This window comes from Chenopodium album, chromosome 16, assembly GCF_948465745.1.
Source record: "Chenopodium album chromosome 16, dcCheAlbu1.1, whole genome shotgun sequence".
Lineage (NCBI taxonomy): Eukaryota > Viridiplantae > Streptophyta > Magnoliopsida > Caryophyllales > Amaranthaceae > Chenopodium > Chenopodium album.
This window is the reverse complement of record NC_137849.1, coordinates 4,116,319-4,141,721: the sequence shown is the minus strand read 5'-3', so window position 1 is coordinate 4,141,721 and position 25,403 is coordinate 4,116,319. Positions and strand designations below refer to the sequence as shown.

The window sequence follows — 25,403 nt, the reverse complement described above, 5'->3', positions numbered from 1 at the left end:
ACATATAACATCATGTATCTCACTAGGATACTCTTCGAGCCAAATACGACAATCATCATACTTACTAAAATTACAAATAACGAAGATAGTAATTAAAGGTATTAATGATTAAAGAGTCCGTAGTTTTTTTTTTTTTTTAGTAATATGAGTAGTTTGTGTCAAAACATTTTGTACATAATTATTGTTGGCTTGTAGCCATTGTAAAATCTAAAATTACAAATAAGGCGCAACAGTGTAAGTAATAGTCCCAACGCCGTCCAAACCTAAAACTAGTCATTAGAGGTGGGCATCGTGCAGTGCCGGGCCACCACGGGGCGTGCCTCGCTGTGCATAGTGGTGGCTAGTGCCGTGCCGTGCCTGCATTTTGACGGGCTGTCCCGTGTCGGGCCACCATTTCGCACACCCCAGCCCACCGCACAACACGGCCCACGTGCCGGACCGGGCCGATCACCGTGCTGCTCATTTTTTTTTTATTTAAAAAAATCGATATATATATATTTTTTTTGAACAATTTTTAAAATGGATACACTATTTAAATAATTTTATTAAGGGTGATATAAGCATTTAATATCCTTCCTTTTTTAGTATTAATAAGTTGGGAATTAATCGAAAATTCACGAGTAAATCGGTGTAATAAATGTTTATTTATTGCCTATTATTTCCACTTTTAGCTTATTATAGGGCTGCATATATCTTTTTCCTTTTATTAATTTATGTGTATGTTATTTTATTATTGTTCTATTTATTATTATAGTTCTTTATTATTTATGTTATTTTTATTATTAATTTACTTGAAGCAACGAATGAGTAGACTTTTTGCACGGGCTGTGTCGTGCCTGGCGTGCCGCATGCCGTGCTTGACCGTGTCATGTGTCGTGCTAGCGGGCCGTGCTCCCGGCAAAAGCACCGTGCTGCCCGCGGGTTCGTGTCGTGCCCGTGCCAAATTTTTGAAATTGTGTTCACGGCACGGCCCACGGCCCACTACTCGGTCATCGTGTCGTATCGTGCCGCTGGCATGCTCGCGTGCCGTGTCATTTTCATGCCGGGCCCGTGTAACACCCCAATAATTCTCCCTTTTTCAAACCACTTACTTTAAATAAAATAGTGGAGAACCATTGACATGTTACCGCCACGTGTTAAAACGTTAAGGCTTTATCAAAGTATCGCAGCGGAAAAATCAAACTTAAGTATTTAAAATAACACAGTTTAGAAAACGAATAAGTCAAAGCTTACAAATTGGAACCATATAAGGCCCTTATTTAAAACCAAACCAATATTAAAAATCCAAAACATAAACGAAATAGCAAAGCATAAATAAGTTCAACACAAGAATCGAATACTCTCAATCACACCAATCCCTTGACAATGCGTTTGTCAAATCCCTTAACTTCACATCATCAAGCTAACCTGTGCATACTGCTCCCCAATAATACAAGTGTAATAATTGGATCATCACAGGGTCATTGAAAGGCGAAGGCCATGACCAAAAGAAAACACACACAAAAGCACGCAATCAGCAAAGCTGAGTACATACAAGCTACAACGTACCAAACCTAGCATGCTCAATTAATTAAAGTAATTAAACATACAACACGAATTCATTAATCAAGTCTCCACACTTAGACAATTCAATTGACTCAACATACTTACTAACCAATTCCAAACACTTGACTCATCATATTCAATTTAATAAATTTAATTTAGTTTGGAGTAAGCAATAGACCAGGTTGTCCAATCCAGGTCTCAAATGACCATTTGAAATAAAGTTTAGCGCGATGCAAGAATGGGCGCGACTCCATTCTCACAAAGTTAGTCTAGGATAATCAACATTACTAGCTCAATTAAATAATGTAGTTCAAAACTACATAACACATTGTACTCTGAAAATAACCTTTATCAACTCAACCTCGAATAATAATACAAACCTTTACTCAACTCTCTATCCCGTAAGTGTGCCATGCTCATTGTTCTATACCTAGCCTTGGACATGGGTAATTCGAATAAAACCAACAAGTATAAAAACTTGAATACTCCCAATAACTAGAAAACACCTTGAACCAGACCACATACGGGTCAATTCCCACTGTAGGGGACCATAGAAAAATAAATAATAAAGATTGTACTTCATTCTTAACTCATGATCATTATCTCATTACCAACATGCCAAGGACTAAGGTCTATAACGCCGAGCCTCAAACCCATAACAAAATAAATAATTCTCAACCTTTTGATCTCACACATTGATCAAATAACCATTCACAAATTAATTTATAATATCTCAATATTGGCACATGTTCCCAAATAACATAACAATTCGATTCATAATGTCTCAACTCTTAAAGCACATACTAATAACCCAAATATAATCATATCTCAACCCAAAAATAATACTCTGCATTAATAATCCTAAAACCTCAAGAACAATACTCCCTATAGCAATAACATTAAAAAAAAACCCCAGAAATATAACACAATCATTCAATATAACAATAGTAGCAAGACAATTAAATCAGATCATATCATAAAATTATATACGTCAATCATATATACATACACTCAAGCATATGAATTAATTAAATGTATAACCAAACAATTTTCATCCAAGTGTTTTCTAATCATGAAACTAAGTTCTTTTCTTTGGTACCTAAACATGATACTATTTACAACGAAGTAGACATGTACGTACCTCATACAAACAATCCTTTTGAGCCACTTTTAATCACTTAAAATTCTCCTAGGGAATAATCATTTCCTAGAAAACAACCAACAATTAATATTACTATCCCAAGTAATTTCCAACAATATAATATGATGAAAAACTTATTAAAATAAATAAAACATATATTTATATGCTTAATTAACTTTAAAAATAATTAATTTTATTAATCAAACTCAAGGATAAAATTTTAAAAATAAAAAACTTCGTTAAAAATGAAAAACTGCCCGAAAATCATATTTAGAGGCAGAATTTGGCCACGAGAGGGTGGTGCTCACTACCAAAGGTAGTGAGTCTTTCTTAAAACATCGTTTCCACATGGAAAACACTACTTTTTTGTCAAAATCGGATGAGTTCAGAACCTGATCGGGATTAAAACGGGATTAATATTAACGAACCGAAATCTAAACATTAAAACACGAATTTACGTGTTCAAAATAATCTGGAAACTAATTAGTAATATAATCACCAAAATTTCAAAACATCATTACTATAAAAGCCCTAAATCAATTGTTCATAAAAACCCTAAAATCATGATTTTCAATAAATTGAAACCCTAGGTTTATAATTCATAAAATATGAAATTTATAACATAAATATAATCTGAAATTTATAATCTTTATACCATTAAAATATAATTTAATACTAAAAATATAATCTTTATACTAAAATCAAAACCCAAAACAATTAAAATAACATTAAGCAAAATAATGAAACAAAGGAGGATGAAAATAAGACTAACCTTTTTGTGTGGGAAATTTTGGGGATGTATGGGGTATTTATAGGAGAGAGAGTGGTGTAGGGTTAGTTTTAAGATTGGGCCTCATAAAATTAATGGGCCAATTAAGAAAAGAAAGTGGGTTTGGTTTGTTTGCTGGATATAAATTAGTGAAGAAAGGTTCATAAAAAGTTCTTTGTAATAAAATCGTTCATCAAACCCAAAAATAATTTGAAACTTTTGAAATTAAATCCGAAAAAAATACAAATAAATATTATGAATAAAATATAATTTCATTACTAATATATTTAAAAATACGGGGGATTACAGCCCGTGTCGCCTGCGGGTCAGCCCGACCCATGCTCATCTCCACTAGTCATCAATAGAGGTGTCAAACCCGAACCGACCCGAAAAAAATTATCCGTTTCGAACTGTAACCGAACCGATTTGATCCGAGAAATTCAAGACCCAAACCCGATCTGTAACCGAACCGAACTCAACCCGAATCCGAACTTGACCCGATCTGAACTTAACCCGGCACCGATTTGATCCGACCTGAACTCAACCCGAATCCGATTTGACCCGCCCTGAACTCAAACCGAACCGATTTGACCCGATCCGAGCTCAACCCGATCCGAAATTGACCCGACAAATAACCGATCAGATCCGATCAGTTTTGACCCGAACTGTTATTAACCCGACCCGATTTTAACTCGATTTGATTTTTACCCGATTCGAATTTAACCCGACCATAATTGATTATTGACCTTTTTATTCAAGTTCTTATACTATATATTTACTAATTATTAATAAGTTAACTTTTTTACTACAAAGAAATAGTCTAGAGTCTTAAGTTTACTACAAACCCATCAAGTGAGACAATCTGACCAAAAAGTAGGTGGGGTCCATATAAAGAGCTCTCTCTTCCTATCTCTCTCCTTTTTTCTCTCTTTACCATGTGTTTTTAGAATATTTTAATTGTTGTTATGTATTTACAAATACATAACATTCCTTCATTACTACTTCCTCTACGACTGTGCATTATCCTAGAATTATAGGCATTATACATCGTACGGTTATATACACACTACATACATATGCAATAATTTATGCTTAAATAAAAAGAATGTACATAGTAACAATTAACTATCACTATGTATAATGTCAAGTTTTTAATATAAAAATTGAATTAGTAATAAAGTAATTCTAACAACCATAACAAATATCTTATACAAATTGAATTAGTAATAAACTAAACTAATAGTACAGAACTCATAACCTCGCAAGATTGTACAATTGATGAAGAGTTGTAACCTTGTAATAACCTTAAAAAACTGATATTCTATTTTGTATATATCACCATATGTAACTATTATTACTCATCAATATATCACTAGCTCGGTCTCACTTATATAGGTATGATAAGTTATCGATAATTATTCAATCTCAATTTTCCTTAAAGATAAAAATTATACATAACTTGATCAAATGAGAAAACTAAAACTTCGTGCTTCATAATTAATAATCATATCGAACCAATAATAAGGTAAAAACTCAATAATATCTCTAGATTAAAAATAACCTTATTTGGATATGAATTTGGTCAGATCGACCAAAATCCAGCCAAACACAAAAAGGAATTGAATCGAAACTGACCAATTAATGAATCAACGGATCAACCTTATCTTAATTAAACCGAACTTGACCGAACCGAAACCAACCCGACCCATGTTCATCCGACCCGAAGTTATCCGGTTAAACCCGTTTTAAACCCGATCCAAAATTATCCGAACCGAAAGTGAACCGATCTGGAGTTGACCCGACCCATATCCGACCCGGACTCGATAGACCATGACCCGAATTTGACCCGACCCGAATTTGACCCGATCCGACCCGATCCGAGTTAAAAGGATAATTTTGATCCGAACATATCCGACCCGAGCAGACCCGACCCGAACAGACCCGACCCAAACTCCATCCGGTTATCCGAATTGACACCTCTAGTCATCAAGTAAAAACAAGTGGATAGTTGTAGTTTTCAACTTAAATATATTTTATTTTTTTTTACAAGAATCCATCCCCTTGGTTGATTTTTGGTTTTTGTATGTCCAAGTCCAACAATATGGGGGTGGAAATTGGAAAATAGAAAGGAACTAGCCATTCCTCGATTGCTTTCCAAAGCTTAGGCGCTGTGTTTCTTGTCAGCTTATCGACGCTTAAAAAATGAAAGCGTCCGCACCCTACTTTAGCTCCCAACAACTGTTCTTGGCAACTCCAGTTAAATCATTTTGTGGGGTTAATGGATTTCTACCCCAAAATCATTTGGGAAATTTCTGCAAATTTGGAAACACAAAACCCAATTGTAAAATTCAACCAATTTTTACTATTAAAGCTGCTTCCTCATCTTCTCCTTCACTTGGTGGCTCTGCTGCTGATTACCCTGGTATAATTTCCTTTTATTTTTCTATTTTTTTAAAAATTTTGTTCTTGTAATTCTAGAATTGGTAATATGGTGAGAAATTTGATTTTGAGATGGGGTTGCTGGAAAATTAGCTTATGAACTGTTTAACAATTGCTTGGAACTTTGTTGAATTTATGACCTTTAATTTTTGGTGCTAGTATATGATATGATTTTACAACAGATAAATAGTATTATATCTAGAAGATATGATAACTGTAATCAGATATCTAAAAAATTGTATATGTAACTATTAATTCCGGACTTTTAATGTCCCACAATAACTTCGTCTTTCGTTTATGCAATGTGCAATGTGTACTGCCAATGTTATATTCATGTTGCTGCAAATGTTATAGATCAAGTAGAAAATCTGAGGTGCTTTAAGAAGTAATCACAGATACAAGAAAGAGATTTTCTGTGGGATTATCTTTTGTAGAGAGTCTAATGACTACTAGATGAGATTTTAGGTGGCAACTTGAAGTATTAGTTCAAACAAAGTAATTGCATATTTTGGACAACTTAATACTTGAGAAACAAGGCTTGGGCGAGATTGTCTTACACTGATATCACTCGAGACTTTGCCTTTCTTGACACATTAACATTTTGCATTTTAGACCAAAAGCAAGTGTAGAAGGGTGAGATATAGTATTAGGATCTGACCCTTGGATCCACCCCGTACCTGTTCGGAGACTTATTTCTGACTTTTGAGTAGATGTTTTAACGCTGTTGAATACAAAATCATCAGCATATTTATGGATAGGGGACAATAATTATATATTTCGTTGACATATCACACTTTCAAATCTTTGAATATGTGTAGTTTGCATCTTCTTCATGCTGGAGACTCTTGTGGATTTCAGCCCATTTTGTTTGTAGAGTAGTAGTATAGAGACGTGGGTTTGAGCCATCTGCATTTGTTGGTCTTTGTTCATGCTTCCACTATACCAGAAAAAGGGAGGCAACTACTTGCAAGTATTTAGCTTTTTTTAGATTAAGATTTTAGAAATTCTGAGATGTGCATGCAGAATATTGTTGAAGATCATGAAAGGTCAAATATTGATGCCTTTTTTGTTGCCTAATATCTAGAACTGATTGGTAAACGAGTCAAGAAGAAACAAAGCAGAATAGCTGGGATAGATCAGGATGAGTTACTGGACCCAAGACAATTAGCTGATCCAGACAGCTGTTTTTGTGAGTTTAAAGGGGTACATGTACATTATAAAGTATGCGAAGCAAAACTATCCATGTCAGAGGAGCAAGGAACTTCTCAGCTTGATGTTCCAACTACAAAGATTGGTTTTCCAATGATTTTTCTACATGGCTTTGGTGCCTCTACTTTTTCTTGGCATCGAGTTATGAAGCCTTTTGCACAATTAACTGGTTCAAAGGTTTTGGTATTTGATAGACCAGCATTTGGGTTGACATCAAGAGTTAGACATTCAGCACGTTCTCCTGCCAGTGGTGATACAATGCCTCTTAACCCATATTCTACAGCATTTTCTGTGCTGGCAACTTTGTACTTCATCGATTTCCTTAAATCAGAGAAGGCAGTACTTGTAGGGTGAGTATTTGCTTATAGTATCACATAATTCTTTCACAAGCTTTATGAATCATGATCGTGCTCAATACTTCTCTACTTTAATATTGTGAATACTCTTGTGTTGCTAAAGTGTTATGCACCAGAATTAAGTAGGGCAACTGAAAGTGACTGAAAGCCTCCTATTTGAGTAGTATAGCAAGGAAATTTCTATTCAAATGAAGGTAGCTAAGATTGTAAGAGGTGGATGACCTGCCCTGGAATTTGTTAACATAAATTTACTCTAATACCGTAAGAACAGGAATATGTCTTGTTTTTCTTCAAATATGGCATCTGGTAAACAAAATTGAACGTCCTAACTCCTAAGCAATTTTGGTTAAATTAAGCTTCTCATCTACGTTCTTTTTACTCTGATATTCAACCTTATTGAGCAGTAGCTATAATAATTTATTGTTAATTTTACTGTTAGAAGCTGTACCGTCTAAAGATTCCTTAAAGCTAACAAATTACCTATGTTAATGTTTAGGCATTCAGCTGGGTCTCTAACAGCAGTGGAAGCATACTTTGAGGCTCCTGACCGAGTTGCTGCATTGATTCTTGTGGCACCAGCAATAGTAGCCCCACGTTCAGCCACCAAGTCTGCTAAAGAAAATCAGTCATACAAAGAAAATAAAGTCCAAGAAAGCAACTCTACTTCAGATAAACGTCCAAATCTGTTTGCAAGGCTTGGACAGGTCCTGTCAAATTTTTACAGATACATTGCAAACACAGTAATGCAAGTGTTGAAAGGGATGCTGAATGTAGTTAACTCCCTGTACACAAAAGCTTTAGTTGCAATCTTGCGCTCAGCTGTAGCCATAACATTGGTAAAATTCTTCCTCAGCTCATGTAGTGCTGTCTGTATGTTGGTATTCATACTTGGGACTATCACATATGAGAAATGAGAATGATCTCCTGTCTCTTAGGTAAGGATGATTATTGACAAGTTTGGCATTGCTGCAGTTAAAAATGCATGGTATGATGCAACTCAAGTTACTGACCATATTCTACATGGTTATACAAAGGTGAGTTGTACACTTTTTTTTTTATTTCTTCCTTCAATGTTTGAAGTGCATCAATAAAAACTAAATAAGATTTTAGCGAGATTAAATACCCCTATTCTGATGCAGCCACTTCGAACAAAAGATTGGGATAGAGCTCTTGTGGATTTTACTGTGGCTATGTTGACAGATTCTCAAGCTAAACTAAAGCCACCGTTGGAGAAAAGACTTCAGAATATTGCATGTCCAGGTAATCTAGAGATCAGTAAGTAATATATATCTCACCAATTTGTCTGTATACAAGCAGAAACTTTTACAGAAACCTTATCCCAGCATAGGCGTGTCAGGAAGTCTCTATCGTCATAGCTGCAATTAGGATTTAGGAGGGATGAAACTTGTAATAAGATATGACAGAAATTAGTAGTTTGGCTTCTTGTAGAATCTGTGTGGCTCATATGAGACAAATCATGAGTGCTTCGATTCAAGTGAGGCAGTCAGGAATTAGTGAGGATTGGAGTAGGTTTATCCCAGTAATTAGTTTATTAGTTCAATAGATTGCAGCCTAAATATATACATAGTATATGTTTATTAAACAAGCTGCGAAACTGATGACTCTAAAATTCTGGTGTGAGAGAGTCAACTATGCATAAAAACAAAGCGTCCTTCGTCTTAAAACACAGAGATGACATTGCTTTAGGGCACAGAATAATGGAGGGAGAAAAAGATGAGAAAAAAACAGGCTTGATTGCCATGGTAGGCGTGGTTCCTACTTTAGAAAAGAATTAGAGAGAAAAGCTTAATGACAGTTGTGTGTTAACTCTGGGTCGTTCCAAAAGGGATTTTTTGACAAAGCTCTATTATGGAGGGTATAGAACAGTAAAAATAAAAATTCAAGTTTTTTCACTATCAACTGTATGATCGGTCAATGTATGCTTTCTACAAAGGTCTGTCTAGTATGTTTAGTAGCATTTTGATAGCCATAGATATATCATAATATCAGGCCAAGGAGACGTAAACTTTGATACCATACAGTTAATCAATTTCCCTCACAATATTGTATGCTTATGATTTCTGAAGTAGTATGATAAAGTTGACTAACTTGTCTGATTTCTTGATGATTTCAGTACTGATTATTACGGGTGATAGTGACCGGCTTGTTCCGTCTTGGAATGCTGAAAGGCTTTCACGAGCAATACCTGGATCACAGCTTGAGATAATGAAGAGTTGTGGCCATCTGCCTCATGAAGAGAAGCCAGATGAGTTTGTATCTATTGTTGCAAACTTTTTTAACAGAGTTTTTTCTGGTTCAGGTGAATTTTGCATGCAGACATGAGGATTATTCATCCATGTGCATAGTTAAGCAAGTAATTAACCATCAACTTATTATGTTGTACCATTCTTCATGAAAGATGCTAAATCCCGCTTCTAAGCAGTTGGTCTATTTGTTAACTTACGTGCACATACGTGTTCATTTACACGACTAAAAGTCATTATGGTGTTTTTCTGTAAAGTCTTTTTGTTGTATGGCTCCTTGTGGTGTTTAGAAATATGCACTTATTGTGGTCTGAGTGAAGTGATTTCATTGAAGATGCAACAAGGCACACAACTTTTTTTTTTTTTTTTTTTAACAAAATATTTTACTGTTATTAGGTGTGCCTCAGTTTAAAGAGGCGCACTAAGGCGCAGAAAACTCCAAATCGCCTTGGTGCACCTTAAATTTTTTTTTTGGCATTGCTCCTTTATCAAAGTAAAGCTCGACTTGGGAAGGAGACTAGGCACTGATTAGCTACTTAAAATGGGTAAAAAAAAAATGTTACCTATTACTGATGATTAGAAGTTTTAATACTTCTCTCTATTTCAATGATGAGGAGAGGATATAGATAACAAATTACGAAGTATTATGAAAGGTACCCATGTCTTAAAACTGTAATAAAAAGACTGTTGCAATGCGAATCATATAAAGTATCTATGCAACATATAAAAAAAATGTCTAAGATTACTTTAAAAAAAAAAAAACAAAACAAAACAAAACAAAAGAAAGCTTGTTCAGATTAGGCTGTGCAGCTTATTTGGTAATTGGTATTCAACATGTAAATATTTGTAGCTCTTCAGAACCTGACCATATCTGTAATCACAATTTCAGATTAACAAACAAAACGATTCTTATAACATTACAACTTACAAGTTTGAGAAAGATAGTGTAATATCTTTATCAGAAAGGATCAGTTGCAAAGGCAAAGGTGGCATCTCGTATTCCTGCAGTTGGGATATCATATCCTGACATAATATCATCACCAAAGATCACAGCACCAGCAGCTAGAGCTCCTGCGCCCAAACCCACTCCAAACCCTGGCCCAACACCCCGTCCTGCTCCTGATGATGGCATGTTAACATATGATGTGGATGGATCATTGGTTCGTGGAAGAAAAGTGGGTACATAACCAGTGTGAGAGGATGGCGGCATTGGAGGTGGTGCATGTGGTGGGGGAGGAGGATACCCAGGGGTTCGGGTTGGTGGATAACTTGGCCTGCCAACGTGTGGGTTTGAATAGTTTGTCTGGTAATTGGAGCTGCTGGCAGGTGGGTAACTTGGTCCAGCAACAGCAGGGTTTGAATGGTTTGTTTGGTGTGGCATAGGATGATTATATGGACGGTTTCGAATAGTTACAGGCAGACGAGGATTCCCAGGCTGGTGAAATGGCAGTTCAGCGTGTCCTGCTGGCTGAGCTTGGTATGGTCCTCCATTACTCGCCATGTCAAAGTGACCGCTTCTGTCTCTTAAGTTGAATCCATCCTCATTTCCTACCATGACAGAAGACACAAATATCATGCCATGTCAAATTGAATACAACAAAGAAGCTTACAACAAATTAATACAAGAACACTTATATTGGAAAATTCACATAGAACTTACTGGGTTAAAAATTTTCACCTCATCAACGACTTGAAGATCGCATCCCATTTTTCTATATATCGTGAACCTAGGCTAAAACTGACTTGAGTAAGATAGACCACTGCCTTGCCTAGCCTGGTCTCTAGCCAAGTCTGGACTAGAAAACACTTTCTTTAAAAAAAGTTGGGTTCATTTAGCTTGGTTTATTCAACATTTATCTACTATTTGAATTTCAAGTACATATTCCTCTTTTTCCTTTTTCTATCGCTACTTTTGCTTTTTCCCTTGAATATTCAATCAAATTTTACATTTGTAAATGTCTCATTTTCACTCCATGTTCCAGCCACGAAAAAAGGGGGACAGAGAGACGAGCCCGAGTTCGAGTTTCAAACCTTGTGGCTTGTGCTTAACATAGAGCACAAACTCGAACATTTGCTCAAGCTTACCAAGCCAAGCCCCTACTATATTGGATTCTCCAAAGCATGATATTGGTCATAATAATAGTTCTGAAATGCAAAAGAAACAGAAAAGTCAGCTTACCGAGAAAAAAATGTGAGCTTGTTCCTTCTTTTTCTTCTGAGATCCTGATAGAGACATCGATAAATCCTTGAGGTTTGTTGGAGTTTTTCTTCCTCAGCTGGAAGCTTCCGACATCTTCATTTCCCTGATTTGAGCCTTCAGAGTTCTTACAGTGTTTAGCTAAGAACTCCTTTAAGATAACAGTTGCACTACCCTGGTGCTTCTCTCTGAGAAAGACAGGCTCCCTGCTGTAAACCTCAACGTGCAGCGCCATATCCTGGAACTCTGACTCTGAAGGATCGATAACAGACGTGAACTTGGTCTTCCACACAGGATTTGCGTTCCCTGAAGCATCAATCTTGGTGCAGTACTTGTTGGGATCAATCCAACCGACTGCATACCATTGATACTTCCAAAGTGAAGATCGAGGTAACCCTCGAGCTGAAATCAGGCAAACCTCGACCCAAATCTTCCCCATCGACGATGAGCCTGAATGCTTCATCATGCTTACTTAGCTGCAAGAAAGTACGAATACTGCAGAGAGAATATGTTCACTCCTAGTTTTGGGTGGAATTGGTAAAGTTGGGGGGAAAAAGGACAATAAAGTGGGGTTCTCTAAACTTCAAATCATTTCAAGACAATCTTACTTTATTGACAAGAAAATACTAGACTAACTGTGCATCAAAGGGATAACCTCTATTTTGCTGTTTCCTTGACTAATTAAACATCAAAATCAAGGGATAATCTTCTTTTTAGTACCACTAAATAAATTTAATGATAATTGTACAGATAGGAAAAATATATGAATAAGAAATTTTAGTGGCAGATTTTGAGCTTAAGAACATATATATGCATATAAAAGCCTAAAAGGACTTCTGAATATATTAACTGATATTCTACAGATTAAAGGTATATATTCATTCACTTTCAGCAAGCCAAGTGTGGAGGTTGTTTCTGAGGCGGGAAGGGTCGTCTTAAAGGTGGTGCTACTAGCAGTTTTCGACCAGCTTGTGTAATTATCCGGTCATTGTCAGAATTGCTAGAAGCCGTGTTTGTGTACATCATTGTTGTTGATCCTAAAACATCGTCTCCAAATCCACATGCCGCGAAGAATAACCTGTAAGATGTAGATATCACATATGAGATACATCCTCCTATTGCTCGTATCTTTTCCGACAGATTTATGTACTTTAAGTGATACCTCTCTTCCTCAGAGCAGAGAGCTGATATGTCGTATATTCCTTTATTAGTAAGAACTCTGGAAGAGACAGTAAAAATAAAAAAAAATAAAAAAAAACTCAGACCAGTAGGCTAAATTTATCATCTACTGGTAATGCTGGTATGATAGACTAGTAGTAAGCATCTATGTTACTCGGACTTGGGTACTATGTCAGATATGGGATTTTGTCAAAGTCGATTTCATGTAAATGAACCTAATTTTAGCTTCAACATAAAGTGTCAAGTGTGCATTCTCCTGAGTACTTATTGAAGTGAAGTTCCTTCAACAACAACTTGATTTTGAATAAAAAGTCCGAGTAACATAGATGCTTATACAAATACGAAATATCCATGAAATTAAATTAACCTTAAGATTCTTTGCACTATCATCTGACCAATTCCCAACCGTCGCAAAGAAGGAATGACCTGAAAATAATCACCGCTATTTAAAAAAAAGGAAACTATAACCTCAACTGATAGTCTAATACCATAAACAATTTTAAGTTTTGAACATAATAAAACTAAGCACAAACTTTTTAAACTAAGCACAAATACTATCTTAAATAACCGACTACCAAACGGACCGTCAAAAATTAAAATCATTACCAAAGAGACTAACCATGACATCATAGATAGAAGCAGTTAACCCCAGATCAGAAACTGCCCGTCCAAACCCAATCAACTCACCATTCTCCGGCGTCACCACCGGCGGCAATACCCTCCCCCACAACCCCTTTTCTCTCTCCTCCACGTCATCAACACCACCAACCTCGGCAAAAACAGATACCACCACAGAGCTGTTAGACACTGCGACACCGAGTTTTCGGGTGTCGATACCGTCTAAAGATAGTGGAAAGCGATGAGGAGAGTGATTGCAAGAGAGGTAAAGGTTAGATAAAGTGTCAATGTTTATGTGTGATGGGTTTGTGGATATGAATGTTGGAGGAAGTTTGTTCTTTAGTCTTTTGCCATTGTTATTGATGTTGTTGGTGTTACATGTAATAGGGAAGATGAGTTTGTTTGTTGATGTAATAGAAATTGCCATTTCTTCTCATTTTCAAGATTTTTTTTTTGGGGGTTTTCTTCAACCTCAAATTTGTGGTGGGGATGCTTGTATGTGTGTTTATTTTTACTTTGATTTATACCTTATCATTGTTCACACGCTAGATAAGGGTAAAGGATTATAGGATCCGAGGAGAGAAGTGGAAATTAGAACTTAGATCCTCTTCTATTTAGTCCAGTTCAGTTCTAATCAATTCATTTTCTAATTTCTTTCTCTTATAAACAATTTATTTCATTTCACTTCAGTTATTTTCAATAAATCGGAACAAACCCTTAGATTCGGAAGCATAATACGCATCGTACACTCTTGAAAGAATATAAAGTTAAAAGTAAAAGGTTTTTACTATTGTAATACGAGTAGATGTGTTTTGACTACTGATAATTTGTGTTTTATCTTGATTCTTGAGAAGATAATGTTGTACACTTCTAATCGACTAAATGGATGCTAGAAATTTGAAGGATTTGCCAACATGTAAATGTGGCCTTGTAGGGATGAGGTTTTTTTTTTTGTTTTTATTATATTTTTATAAAGCTATAAGCAACATCACATATGAAACCGTAGATCTTTAAATGACTTATTTTTTGGTGAAACTTTGAAACTTAGGCATATTTGAAGAACTTGCTAATGTTTTATCATATAGAAATTTTTTTATATGTAACTTTTATAAATCGTAGTATATTATGATATCATAATGGTTCTTTGAAAATCTAGGTCATTTCTATATTAGATACTAGTATTTTCTAATTTGTTAGGGCCAAAAATAGATTTTGTCTTTGCCTTACAATTTGCTCATCTACTAGAATTGTTAACTTTAAATGACACTTCTTGTGAATACAACCAAGCTTACTAGAGAGAGCACTTTTTTTTCCCCCTCAAAACTTAACATTAAACTATAAAATATATTTGTCACTACTAAATGTTCTCATATTCTCTTTATAAGAATATGTACACCATGCTTAGGCTCAACAATCATTCTATAAGTAGGTAAATGTATATACTTGGGGGACAAAGTGAAGCTAAATTTAGAGACAATGTTGCAAAGCAAGAGCTTCAATTGCACCATGGCAAAGTTTTTGCCAACACATAATCGAGCACCGAGTCCAAAAGGAAGATAAGCTTGGGGAACTTTGCAAGCATTAGAAACTCCATTAGCAAACCTTTCAGGCTTGAACTCATTGGCGTCAAGACCCCATATTTCAGGGTCTCTATGTAACGTGGGGATCAAAGTCCATATGCACACCCCTTTTGGGACCAAAATATCTCCAATTTGAAACTCTTCTAGTGCCTCCCTAGATATAAAAGCTGCCGGTGGGTACAATCTTAGGGCTTCTTGGATCACCATTGTCACCTGCAATTTTTTTAAGTTCATTCAGGTCGGGTCAGTTTTGTCAGGTCTACATTCACTCCCCTAATATTCCGTCAATTACTAAGAAATAAATATGGGAAAAAAGGGTTGAGAGTGATACCGATTTCATCTTAAGAAGAGTCTCAACATCAGGAACAAGAAGATCATGATCTTCATCACTTTTGCAAAATTGATTAACATCAGCCCTAATGTTATCTTGCCATTCAGGATGCAATGCCAACAGCATCAAGCACCAAGAAGCAGCCACGGCCATTGATTCGTGGCCAGCGAAGTAGATGTTCTTACAATTGTCAACAATCAACTGCTTGGATGAACCCTTGTTCAAATCTGGATCGTTCATTGCCCCTTCAAGAATCCATTGCATGAGGTCCTTATCAGAGGAACATCTCTTAGAGCATTCTTGTACTCTATCTTGAACTGCCTCCCAAATTAGTGACTCTATTTCTTTTTCCAAGGAATTCACCTCCTTCTGAACTTTAGTGTTCAAGAACCTGTCAATTATAAGGTTCATCTTTTTATCAACAAAGGCAAATGTATGTTTCATCTTTATCCACTAATGAACATCAACTCAAAGAAATGTAATTGTACTACTACCTCCGTCTCAGACATTTTTCCTCTCTGTTTTATGTCAAATTATTGCAAATAATGTGAAACGGAGGTAGTACATAGAGTACTCTTTTTCGAGAACAAAACTCTATAACTATCATACACTATACGAGTTTAGTCTTTCTATGACACACCTATTACGTACTATAACTATATCTACTAGTAGTATGTTTTCAAAATTATGTACATGTACGTTTATTTAACTAAAAAGGACCAAATATAATCAGTTTTACATCTGAAAGTAAAAGGTTACGTTTATCATTTATATTATAATTGGTATATAGGATACCCACACAATTGAATAGTTAATCTTATTCAAAACTAAATACGAAATACAATCCATTATTTTAAAAAACACGGAAAAGACCATTTAACAAGCATATGAAAACATACGAAGTACAAACCTGATTGTGGGCACCTTGAAGAGAAAATTTTGCTTAGAGAGAAGTTTTTGGAGAGTCCTTAGCTTTAAGAAAATCTTCTTGCCTTTAGAATAAGAGCTACCAAAGCAAGCCCTAGAAATCATGTCACCTGAAGTTGCCCTTAAATCCTCATCAACTCTCACTTCTGCTATTGACCCACCTTGGGCTTCAATACAAGCTTCCCATTTTCCCAACATTTCTTGGGCTGCCTCCTTCATCAAACCCATCATGGACTGTCCAAAATAATATCATCATTATCTTTCAAATTAATAGTTTATCTAAGAACAATTTAGATTAATAGTCATGTTTACTTCAGAATGTTCGGAAAAGTTATCTAAGTACCCCATTTTAACTAGGCACATATACTAATACAGAACTTTGACCAATAATAAACATTTTCAGTTGTCATAAAGTATAAATTATACGTAATATAGAGGATTTTGGAATATGTAACTAGTGTAAAAGGTCAAATTATAACGGAGGAAGTAGAAACTGTTCGTACCTTAACTTTATCCATAAAGAATTGTGCACCAATAATTTTCCTTTGTTGAGCCCAAAGAGTACCATTGGATCTCAAAATGCCATTGCCAAGCATAGGAGCAAGTGCCTTAGAGACGTAAGTAGGTTTACCCAAATGTAAAGTCATACTTTGGCTCATCTCTCGCACTAGATCAGGTTGATTTACATATAAATGTTGCCTATTTCCTGTTGAATATGTATATATTGGACCTGCATCCCACATTACAAACAAATAAATATCAAGTTAATGACTTTTAATCTATGTCAAAAATGTTTTGATTATTCTAAGTGTTCCTTGTCTTTTAAGTCTACTCCATCCGTCCCACATTATATTTCTATTTTTCTATTTTGGGGACCCAAAATGTTGTCATTATTTCTATTTTTGGACAATATATAAAGACCATTATACCCTCATTTAATTTTATTTATTAAACTTTCTAAATTACCCTTGAATTTTCCTCTTACCTTATACTCCCTTTGTCCCTTTTTTTTGCTCCATTAGACTTTTCACGGTTTTCGAAATGCATGTTAAAACGTATATATCTCAACATCTATAAGTGTAAAAATTATAAAAACTTGATATTAATAAAATATATAATTCGACGAATCCAACAAGATCCCACTTGACTATATTATCTCTTATACATTAATGAGAATTTGCGGTCAAAGTTATTAAAAGTTGACTCAAAAATTAGCTATGGGGCAAAAAATAGGGACAGAGAGAGTACTTTTTTCCATTTTCTGTCTCTAACATTTGTCCATGATTATACTTTCATATTTTTTTAATGTATTTCATCCATTTTCTCCTCCTATTTTTTAAATGTCATAAAAAAAACACAAACAGGATCTATAAAATGAGACGGAGGTCGGAGGCAGTACGTAGCAAATAGAGAATTGGAGCACCTACTTAATCACGTAAGCATGAAAACAATGCATGACCCTTAGGAAGGTGTCCCTTTGAAGAATTAAGTGGCAAGTTGTGACATTCTTTAGATAGACATAGGAATAGTCCATAGAGTACCATGTACAAATCATGCTAGTCTATGGACTAATAAATAATAATTGGCCTTATAAAACATGTACATAACTAAGCTAGGTCGTACCTAGAAGCTAGCTAGTATAATAACTTTCTTTAAAAAAAAAAAAAAAAAAAAGAGAAGGGGAAAATCAATATTGATTGTTTAAGTCAATCCATTTAATTTTAATGTGCTAGATGGCTAATGCTTGTTAAAAGGACAAAAATATCATTGTACGAGTTGACGTGTGATAAGACGTGAATCGTTTCACATGACGAAACTTCTTCCTTCAAATAATATTCTTGTTAGGTTTAAGCATGCATATTACTCCATATTAAATAATTCGCTAGATTGTGAGAGAAATTGAATTAATCAAGGAGTCAGCTACTTAATAGGGTGCGAACATTACTTTTAATTTTAGATCGATAAACAATCATAATTATCACTTTTGTATGTGGCTGCTCACATCGCGTGGCCAATTATTTATCATAGGGGTTACTTTGTTGATGCTATGGGGGTTACTTATTCAAATAGGTGTTACTCATTCGATTAGACATTACTTGGTTTGGTGTGTGTCAGCTGGTCACGCCATACAAAAGTTGCTATAAATAAATAAAATTAACTAAAATTAACAAAAACGTTACTTTACTCTTGTTTCTTAATTAATAATAATGTGTTAGTCATGTCGACGGCTATGATTCCCATGTTTCCTTGACAGTCGTAGCTGATCTGGAGTTTGATTGTGATATTTTGTATCATAGCAGCATGACTGACTATTTCTATGCCATACACTATTCTATGACCAATAATTGTACTGCTAAAATTGGTAAAGGTAATAACAAATAACAAACCATTAGTAAATTTTCAAGCTCACTTTAGTCACTTACACACAATGTATCATTATTGTACGGTTGTACCCTTGTGTATAGTACAAAGATCTTTTTAGATTTTTTTTAAAAAAATTTATGGCCTTTCAAGTTAATAGGTGAGCAAATTACTAGATAATTTTCTAATCAAATTTTACTATATTTCTATTATAGCCTTATAGGTTAGTTAATAAGTATGGAAATATATAGAAAACAATAACATAATAAACATTTTACAAATCAATACATTTAGGTCGAAAAAGTTATCACAAGAAGACTACACGTGTACCTCCAGAAGTATCTTGGTAGTTAATTTATTAGTTAACTACTCCATATTAAATAATGCGTTGACCTTCTATTATCTAATTTTTAGGAATTAAAAATCACAGTTAACATTACTACATGTGTTTGTTACGTCCTTTAAAGTATATAGAGTATACAGAGTATTTTTTAAGTAAACCTAAGATCATCCATAAACATTTTTTTTTCATTTACATGAGTATGTTGCGCCTTTTAAAATGGATAGAGTACGAGTTTACGACCCATCAAGTTGTCTGCCCCTCTTTTACTTCTCTAAAGACAGGTTTTTACGCGTTACTCACCCGCCACTAAACACAGTATTATTATATACCATCACTCGAATATTATTATAAAAATGCATAGAAATAAACGAATCAAAAACATAAAGTATAATATAAATAAAAAAAAATTAAAAAAAAATAGTAAAAAACAAGGAAAAAAACATACCATATTGATTTCTCCACTGTTCAAAGTAAGGAAAAAGAGTAGAAGTATAATCATGACCAACAATTTCATCATGAGAAGAAGATTTAGCAACCAAAGATTGAATCCTCTGCATCTCAGGAACATTTCCAAGAAAAAAAGATGGTGAAGGACCAATAATCCCATATTTTCTAAGCTTTTTTCTCTGAATTTGAGACTTAACCCACAAATTATTCTTCCAAAAATGAACCAAAGAACTAATAACCCCACAGAATAAAAGGGAAATTATGATTAATTCTTGGAATTCTGAAAATATAGCAAATTCCTTCATTTTTTTTAACACTGTTTTTTTTTTTTGCTGTGTTTTTTTGTCTGAAAGAAAGGAGGAGGAGAGAGAATAGTTGATGTGCCTACGTTATTGAAAGAATAGTCCAATTAAGTGACGCACATGATATATAATAGGTGTGTCTCCAAGTGTGCTATAAAAGCAAGATGCTTATGCTAATAAGAGTGTGATATTGTGCATTAATTTATGTAAAAGGTAAGATAGGTTACATCATTGGTGTATAAAAATTAAACAAAGAATAATTTGTGTAGTAACAAAAAGATTTCCACTATTAATTTCTCGTGTTTTATAGATAGGGAGGTAGGGTGTATTTATATTAGCTTATTTTATGGAGTAATTTAATTTATATTTCGTTAAATTTTGTATGATTTTGAACTAATTTGTACCTAGGGTATGTTCTCTTCAGCTTAATTTCAGTTCAGTCCAGTTCAGCTCCAATCAGTTCAGTTCAATTCAGTTCAGTTCAATTTAGTTCAATTCAGTTCCTAGTTTACCTCTTTCATAAACAATTTATATCAGCTCTATTCAGTTCAGTTAAGTAAATCAGAACAGACTCTTGTATTAGTTAATTTAATACGTCAAAATAAACTAAAAATAACAAGATCTTGTAATTTATTTATAGGCAATAATTCTACTTCATGCTAGTCTTGTTCTAATAGTTTCTACTTCATGCTAGTCTTGTTCTAATAGTTCTACCTCATATCTCTGCCCAACACCTTCTTCCCATTGTCTTGCAAATGGTATCTCCACCAATGTTGTTGCCCTAACCTTCGATCCCCAAGCTTACAAGTTACAAGTACTATTTTGCTATGAAGTACTCCCCGTCTCTGTATGATCTCTAATATATAAGTGAAGATGGGAGGCCACGGTGTCTACCTAATATGACCATAACACCCCTTTTTCTCAAAATTGGAAAAGATTATTAAAATAAAGGGAAAAAGAAAAGAAATATTAATGAATGAGCAAATAAAATGGAAAGTTTAATCAATGAGCAAATAAAGGAAAGATTTAGGACTTGTTCTGATTTACTAAATTAAATTGAATTAATTGAAGCTGAATTAAACTGAACTGAATTGAACTAAATAGAGCTGAAATGAATTGTTTATGAGAAAATGAAATTAGGAATTGAACTAAACTGATTGGAGCTGAACTGAACTGAAATTAAGCTGAAGAGAACATGTCCTAATTAATCAGTAAATAAAAAAAGGAAAGATTAATCAATGAGCAAATAAAAAGTAAAGATTAAGCAATCAGTACATAAAAAGAAAAGATTAATCATCAATTAGCAAATAAAAATGAAAGATTAATCAATGAGCTGGTAAAACGGAAAGATTAATCAATCATCAAAAAAAGTTAAATAATATAAAAATCAAGTACATGAACTAAGTGCAAAAATTTGTTTTATGTCTATGCAATTAGATAATCAATCAATTAATACTCCTTTCATTCCTTAATAATTGACACATTTGACTTTTTTTTTCCATTATTCATATACTAAATTTGACTATAGTATATTAGTAACATATAAAATATAAATTTTATCATGAAATGCCTTGTTAAAAGGAGTAAGTATTAATATAAAGTTTCATAATATTCCCTTATATATATATATATATATATATATATATATATATATATATATATATATATATATATATTACTAATATTGAATCATATATATCTAAGGTTACACGAGTGCATTGTCATGTGTATCAAGTGTGGTTGTATCAGTTATCAATAATCAATAATCAATAACTTTATACTAAAAGCAAAACCAGAAATGACACATGTCATTTACTGGTTAAAAATTTTCCCTCCATTTTTCCTTTTTTTTTTCTTTCCAAAAACTTCAAGAAAACTATTTATAACCCATAATAATTCTTTCCTGATTGACAACAATATTCTTTCCATTATCAAAATAATACCACTATCGAAGATTCATATAATATTATCAAATTTTTTTTTTTGTTTCACTTTACTATTTTTGAACTTTATTTCAATTTAAAACAGAAAATTCATTTTAGAACCTTATACATGTATATACTATTTATATTCGTATTAATATATAATAGCACAAATATTAATCAAAATTTTCATTTTTTTTTAATAAAAAAATTTATAGACCTTAAACTTTATTTAAAAAAAAAAAATAAATTGTATACCTTTATTTACGTAAAGTATTATTGAATTAGCATTGCAATTTGTTACAATATGAAGTTAGTAACAACCGTGCGTTGCACGGAACTTAAGCTAGTTCAAAAATAAAGGGAAAACATAATTCTAAATAAAATTTTGATCATTTAATTAATTTACACAATCAAAATTACTTTTCATAAATAATCAACTTAATTACTTAATTTAGGATCATATATCAGTAAATTTGATATTGTTTTATACGACGCATTAATAGTATTTTTCATATGTCGATGATGAAATACTACTAGTCAAATTAAACTACCATCTACATTGTTAAGGGTATTTAACTCAAATGTACATACCTTTATGCTTTCATATCTGGGAATTAATATATTAGGTCTTGTTTGGTTACACTTTACTAATGGTGAAAATAGAGATTCATAGAAAGTGAGTATATGCATAGTTGTTTGGTTGACATATATGTAGGAAGTTGAATTTACTTGGTCAATGGAAATTCCTCCAAAATATGGGAATTTAACCCCCACTATACCTTGGTCAATCAAAATTCCCTAATTGTTTTTTACCACCAAAACTTCTAAAACTTTTATTTTAACTTTTACCACAAAAAAAAATCAAAAAATTGTTTTTTACCACCAAAACTTCTAAAACTTTTATTTTTACCACCAAAAAAATTTCTAAAAATTGTTTTTTACCACCAAACGTCAAGAAAACCGTTAAATCTAACGGCTTAAAAAAATTTCCTTCGAATTTCGTGCGCAAAATATGTTTTTCATAGGTTTAGGGGGCACTTTGGTTCTATGGGATCAATTTGAGGTCAAAATTGACAAAAAATGATCGGAAATGCCTCGTTTTGCGTGTTCACGCAAATCGAGGGTTTTTTTAAACACGCAAAACGAGGCATTTCCGATCATTTTTTGTCAATTCTGACCTCAAATTGATCCCATAGGTCCAAAGTGCCCCCCAAAACCCCTAAAGAGCATGTGTTTGACACGAAAATCGAAGAATTTAAAAAATTCCGTTAGGTTTTTGTCGACAGGTGGTAAAAAACAACTTTTAATTTTTTATTTGGTGGTAAAATAAAAGTTTTAGAAGTTTTGGTGGTAAAAAATATTTTTTTGATTTTTTTTGTGGTAAAAGTCAAAAAATCCTTACAATTTTACCCTCAAAAATTGAAAAATATATTTATTTATACAAAAAGTAATAAAGGTAGTCATAATACATGAGAAATACATAAGGTTAACCAAACAAAATATAGGAAGTTAATTCATGGAAATTCAATATCCTTCCTATCAACCAAACATGATTTTACCATTTCCTAGGGATATTATCTTCCCATGAATTATAATTTTCCATGTATTTATATTTCCCAAATGAAACTAAACGAGGCCTTATTATTTTCATCTAATATTTTATCTTTAATATATGAATCCCATATTTGTGTGACAAAATCATAATAAATAGTTAAAATAAATAAAATTTAAAGTATCATAAGCATCGCGTGCATATAGTGCTAGTTTACATATGTAACAAGGTCATAAATAACAAAAATAAAGTCAAAGTAATTTTTTTTAGTACATCAGTTTGACTAACGCATAATTTTAGAAATACGAGCTTAATAAAGTAAAATATTGTGTATATAAGGTTATTAGGGGAAAGAGAGAAAAGAGTTTGTGGTAATAGTTTATTAAAGAGAAAGGGATGCAACAGACAATAAATAAATTTTTTTAAAAATAAGAAAAGAAAAGGAAGTGGAAACTGGAAACCATGTGAGGAAATAAAGATACAATTTAGAAAATTAGTGAAGATGTCCAAAATAGGAAGTGATGTCCTTAAATAAAGTATTGATTTAGAAAAATGATACACTTAAATATAATAAAGAGAGTATATGTGTTTAGCGTAAAAGCCAATAGAGTGTAACTAAAAGATAGCTGAAGCTAAGTAATTGGTAGCCAAACAATCACTTATCATGTAACACGATTTACAGATGTGCATGTAACATAGGCACTGTAAGTTTATAATTGTTTGGAAAAGTATATAAAAAGTGAAAAAAATAAAGTGAGGAGAACGGAACCTAATAAGCTAAGTTGTCATGTTGTATGATACATTAAATTATTTCCTTTATGTTTAAATTGTATTTTAAATTAATGGTTAACTACTATACTACTCTTAGTTGATTGCATTAACCGATTGTATTTTCTAACTATATTAAAGTTTATTGTAAATTATTGATTGTTTAAAGTTGTTTGAGTATGCAAAACAATCAATACTGATATTGACGCACTGGAATTTTGGGTTAAATAAGGGTATAATTGTCCGTTTGCTTTATAATACTTAAATAAGCTTACTCCTCAAATCAGCTGACCATAAGCACACTAATTAGCTTATTGTAATTGGTCAAATCAGCTATTTTGCCTTATTAAGCTCACCACCAGTTTACCTGTTTTTGTCCACTTTTTATCAAGCAAAATAACGTGATGAAATAGTTTTTCGGTTCAACTTCAATGATCAAGCTACTTTTCCAATTCATCTCAATGATGAAGCTAATAGTTTGAAACTTTTGAAAATTATAAGGATCTGTTCTGTTTAGCTTATTTTTAGTTCAGTTCAGTTCCAATCAGTTTAATTTAGTTGCTGATTTCCTTCTCTCATAAAATATTTAGTTAAATTCAGTTCAGTTCAGCTCTAATTATTTCAGTTCAATTCAGCTCAACTCAATTTAGTAAATCAGAACAGACAAACCGATCATTGGCTACAACCATTAGACATGTTCTTATAATCTACTACTGTGATCGACTAGTCCTAATCGGCAAATATTATTCGTTGTAAAGAAGGGATGGACAAATTCTGACACGTCGTTAAAAACGGCCCCTGAGAAGGGAGTGGACCCATAATTTGGAACAAAATTACAAAAGAAACGTTAAAATGGAGTTGTAGTTGCACTATACATTATGCAGGCATCAAAGTTCTCTCCGACTATACTATTTTTGTCGGACTATGACTATGCTAACTATCAAAATGTGGTCCTTGATTAGTTAAATTATTAGATAGTATACGCATGAATGCATCACCACTTGGTAATATCTTTTGGGAAATTCTTAATGATAGCCACGTATTATTGTTTATTTTTAATGATAGCCAATTTTTTTTTTGATTTTCAATAGTAGCTTTTAACTTTTTTAAAGTTTTAACCGTAACCTCATTTACTAAATAACGTTAAGTA

At 33.4% G+C, this 25,403-nt stretch overlaps 4 protein-coding genes across 4 annotated transcripts; 1 reads left to right on the top strand and 3 right to left on the bottom strand.

Moving 5' to 3' along the window:
- The first annotated feature begins 5,532 nt into the window (after positions 1-5,532).
- LOC145586101 (uncharacterized) lies at positions 5,533-9,979 on the top strand. The gene is made up of 6 exons (XM_081642840.1): positions 5,533-5,877; positions 6,979-7,453; positions 7,956-8,295; positions 8,395-8,493; positions 8,599-8,719; positions 9,594-9,979. The coding sequence occupies exons 1-6, from the start codon at positions 5,658-5,660 to the stop codon at positions 9,800-9,802; spliced, it is 1,464 nt and encodes a 487-aa protein (XP_081498966.1). The 5' UTR covers positions 5,533-5,657; the 3' UTR covers positions 9,803-9,979.
- Positions 9,980-10,534: 555 nt separating this feature from the next.
- Positions 10,535-12,400, bottom strand: LOC145586102 (uncharacterized). Its single transcript, XM_081642841.1, has 2 exons — positions 11,903-12,400; positions 10,535-11,271 (listed from the first exon to the last, which is right to left on the bottom strand). Exons 1-2 carry the CDS (start codon positions 12,384-12,386, stop codon positions 10,682-10,684), a joined length of 1,074 nt encoding a protein of 357 aa, XP_081498967.1. The 5' UTR covers positions 12,387-12,400; the 3' UTR covers positions 10,535-10,681.
- Positions 12,401-12,808: 408 nt separating this feature from the next.
- Positions 12,809-14,324, bottom strand: LOC145586104 (GCN5-related N-acetyltransferase 3, chloroplastic-like). Its single transcript, XM_081642842.1, has 4 exons — positions 13,719-14,324; positions 13,467-13,525; positions 13,083-13,139; positions 12,809-12,998 (listed from the first exon to the last, which is right to left on the bottom strand). Exons 1-4 carry the CDS (start codon positions 14,142-14,144, stop codon positions 12,809-12,811), a joined length of 732 nt encoding a protein of 243 aa, XP_081498968.1. The 5' UTR covers positions 14,145-14,324.
- A 709-nt stretch (positions 14,325-15,033) lies between these two features.
- On the bottom strand, positions 15,034-20,051 carry LOC145584697 (cytochrome P450 714A1-like). Its single transcript, XM_081641508.1, has 5 exons — positions 19,705-20,051; positions 17,059-17,285; positions 16,539-16,789; positions 15,629-16,019; positions 15,034-15,510 (listed from the first exon to the last, which is right to left on the bottom strand). The coding sequence occupies exons 1-5, from the start codon at positions 20,009-20,011 to the stop codon at positions 15,085-15,087; spliced, it is 1,602 nt and encodes a 533-aa protein (XP_081497634.1). The 5' UTR covers positions 20,012-20,051; the 3' UTR covers positions 15,034-15,084.
- Between the last annotated feature and the right edge of the window lie 5,352 nt (positions 20,052-25,403).

Coding starts and splice junctions, on each gene's coding strand:
- LOC145586104 (XM_081642842.1), bottom strand. CDS start 14,144: ATGGCAATTTCTATTACATCAACAAACAAACTCATCTTCCCTATTACA. Junction 13,526..13,718: donor CTTCTATCTATGATGTCATG/GTTAGTCTCTTT, acceptor GATTATTTTCAG/GTCATTCCTTCTTTGCGACG. Junction 12,999..13,082: donor CTCTGCTCTGAGGAAGAGAG/GTATCACTTAAA, acceptor TACATCTTACAG/GTTATTCTTCGCGGCATGTG.
- LOC145586101 (XM_081642840.1), top strand. CDS start 5,658: ATGAAAGCGTCCGCACCCTACTTTAGCTCCCAACAACTGTTCTTGGCA. Junction 5,878..6,978: donor CTCTGCTGCTGATTACCCTG/GTATAATTTCCT, acceptor CCTAATATCTAG/AACTGATTGGTAAACGAGTC. Junction 8,494..8,598: donor TTCTACATGGTTATACAAAG/GTGAGTTGTACA, acceptor ATTCTGATGCAG/CCACTTCGAACAAAAGATTG.
- LOC145586102 (XM_081642841.1), bottom strand. CDS start 12,386: ATGATGAAGCATTCAGGCTCATCGTCGATGGGGAAGATTTGGGTCGAG. Junction 11,272..11,902: donor AAGCTCACATTTTTTTCTCG/GTAAGCTGACTT, acceptor CTGTCATGGTAG/GAAATGAGGATGGATTCAAC.
- LOC145584697 (XM_081641508.1), bottom strand. CDS start 20,011: ATGAAGGAATTTGCTATATTTTCAGAATTCCAAGAATTAATCATAATT. Junction 16,790..17,058: donor TCTTTATGGATAAAGTTAAG/GTACGAACAGTT, acceptor TATTTTGGACAG/TCCATGATGGGTTTGATGAA. Junction 16,020..16,538: donor TTCAAGGTGCCCACAATCAG/GTTTGTACTTCG, acceptor TATAATTGACAG/GTTCTTGAACACTAAAGTTC.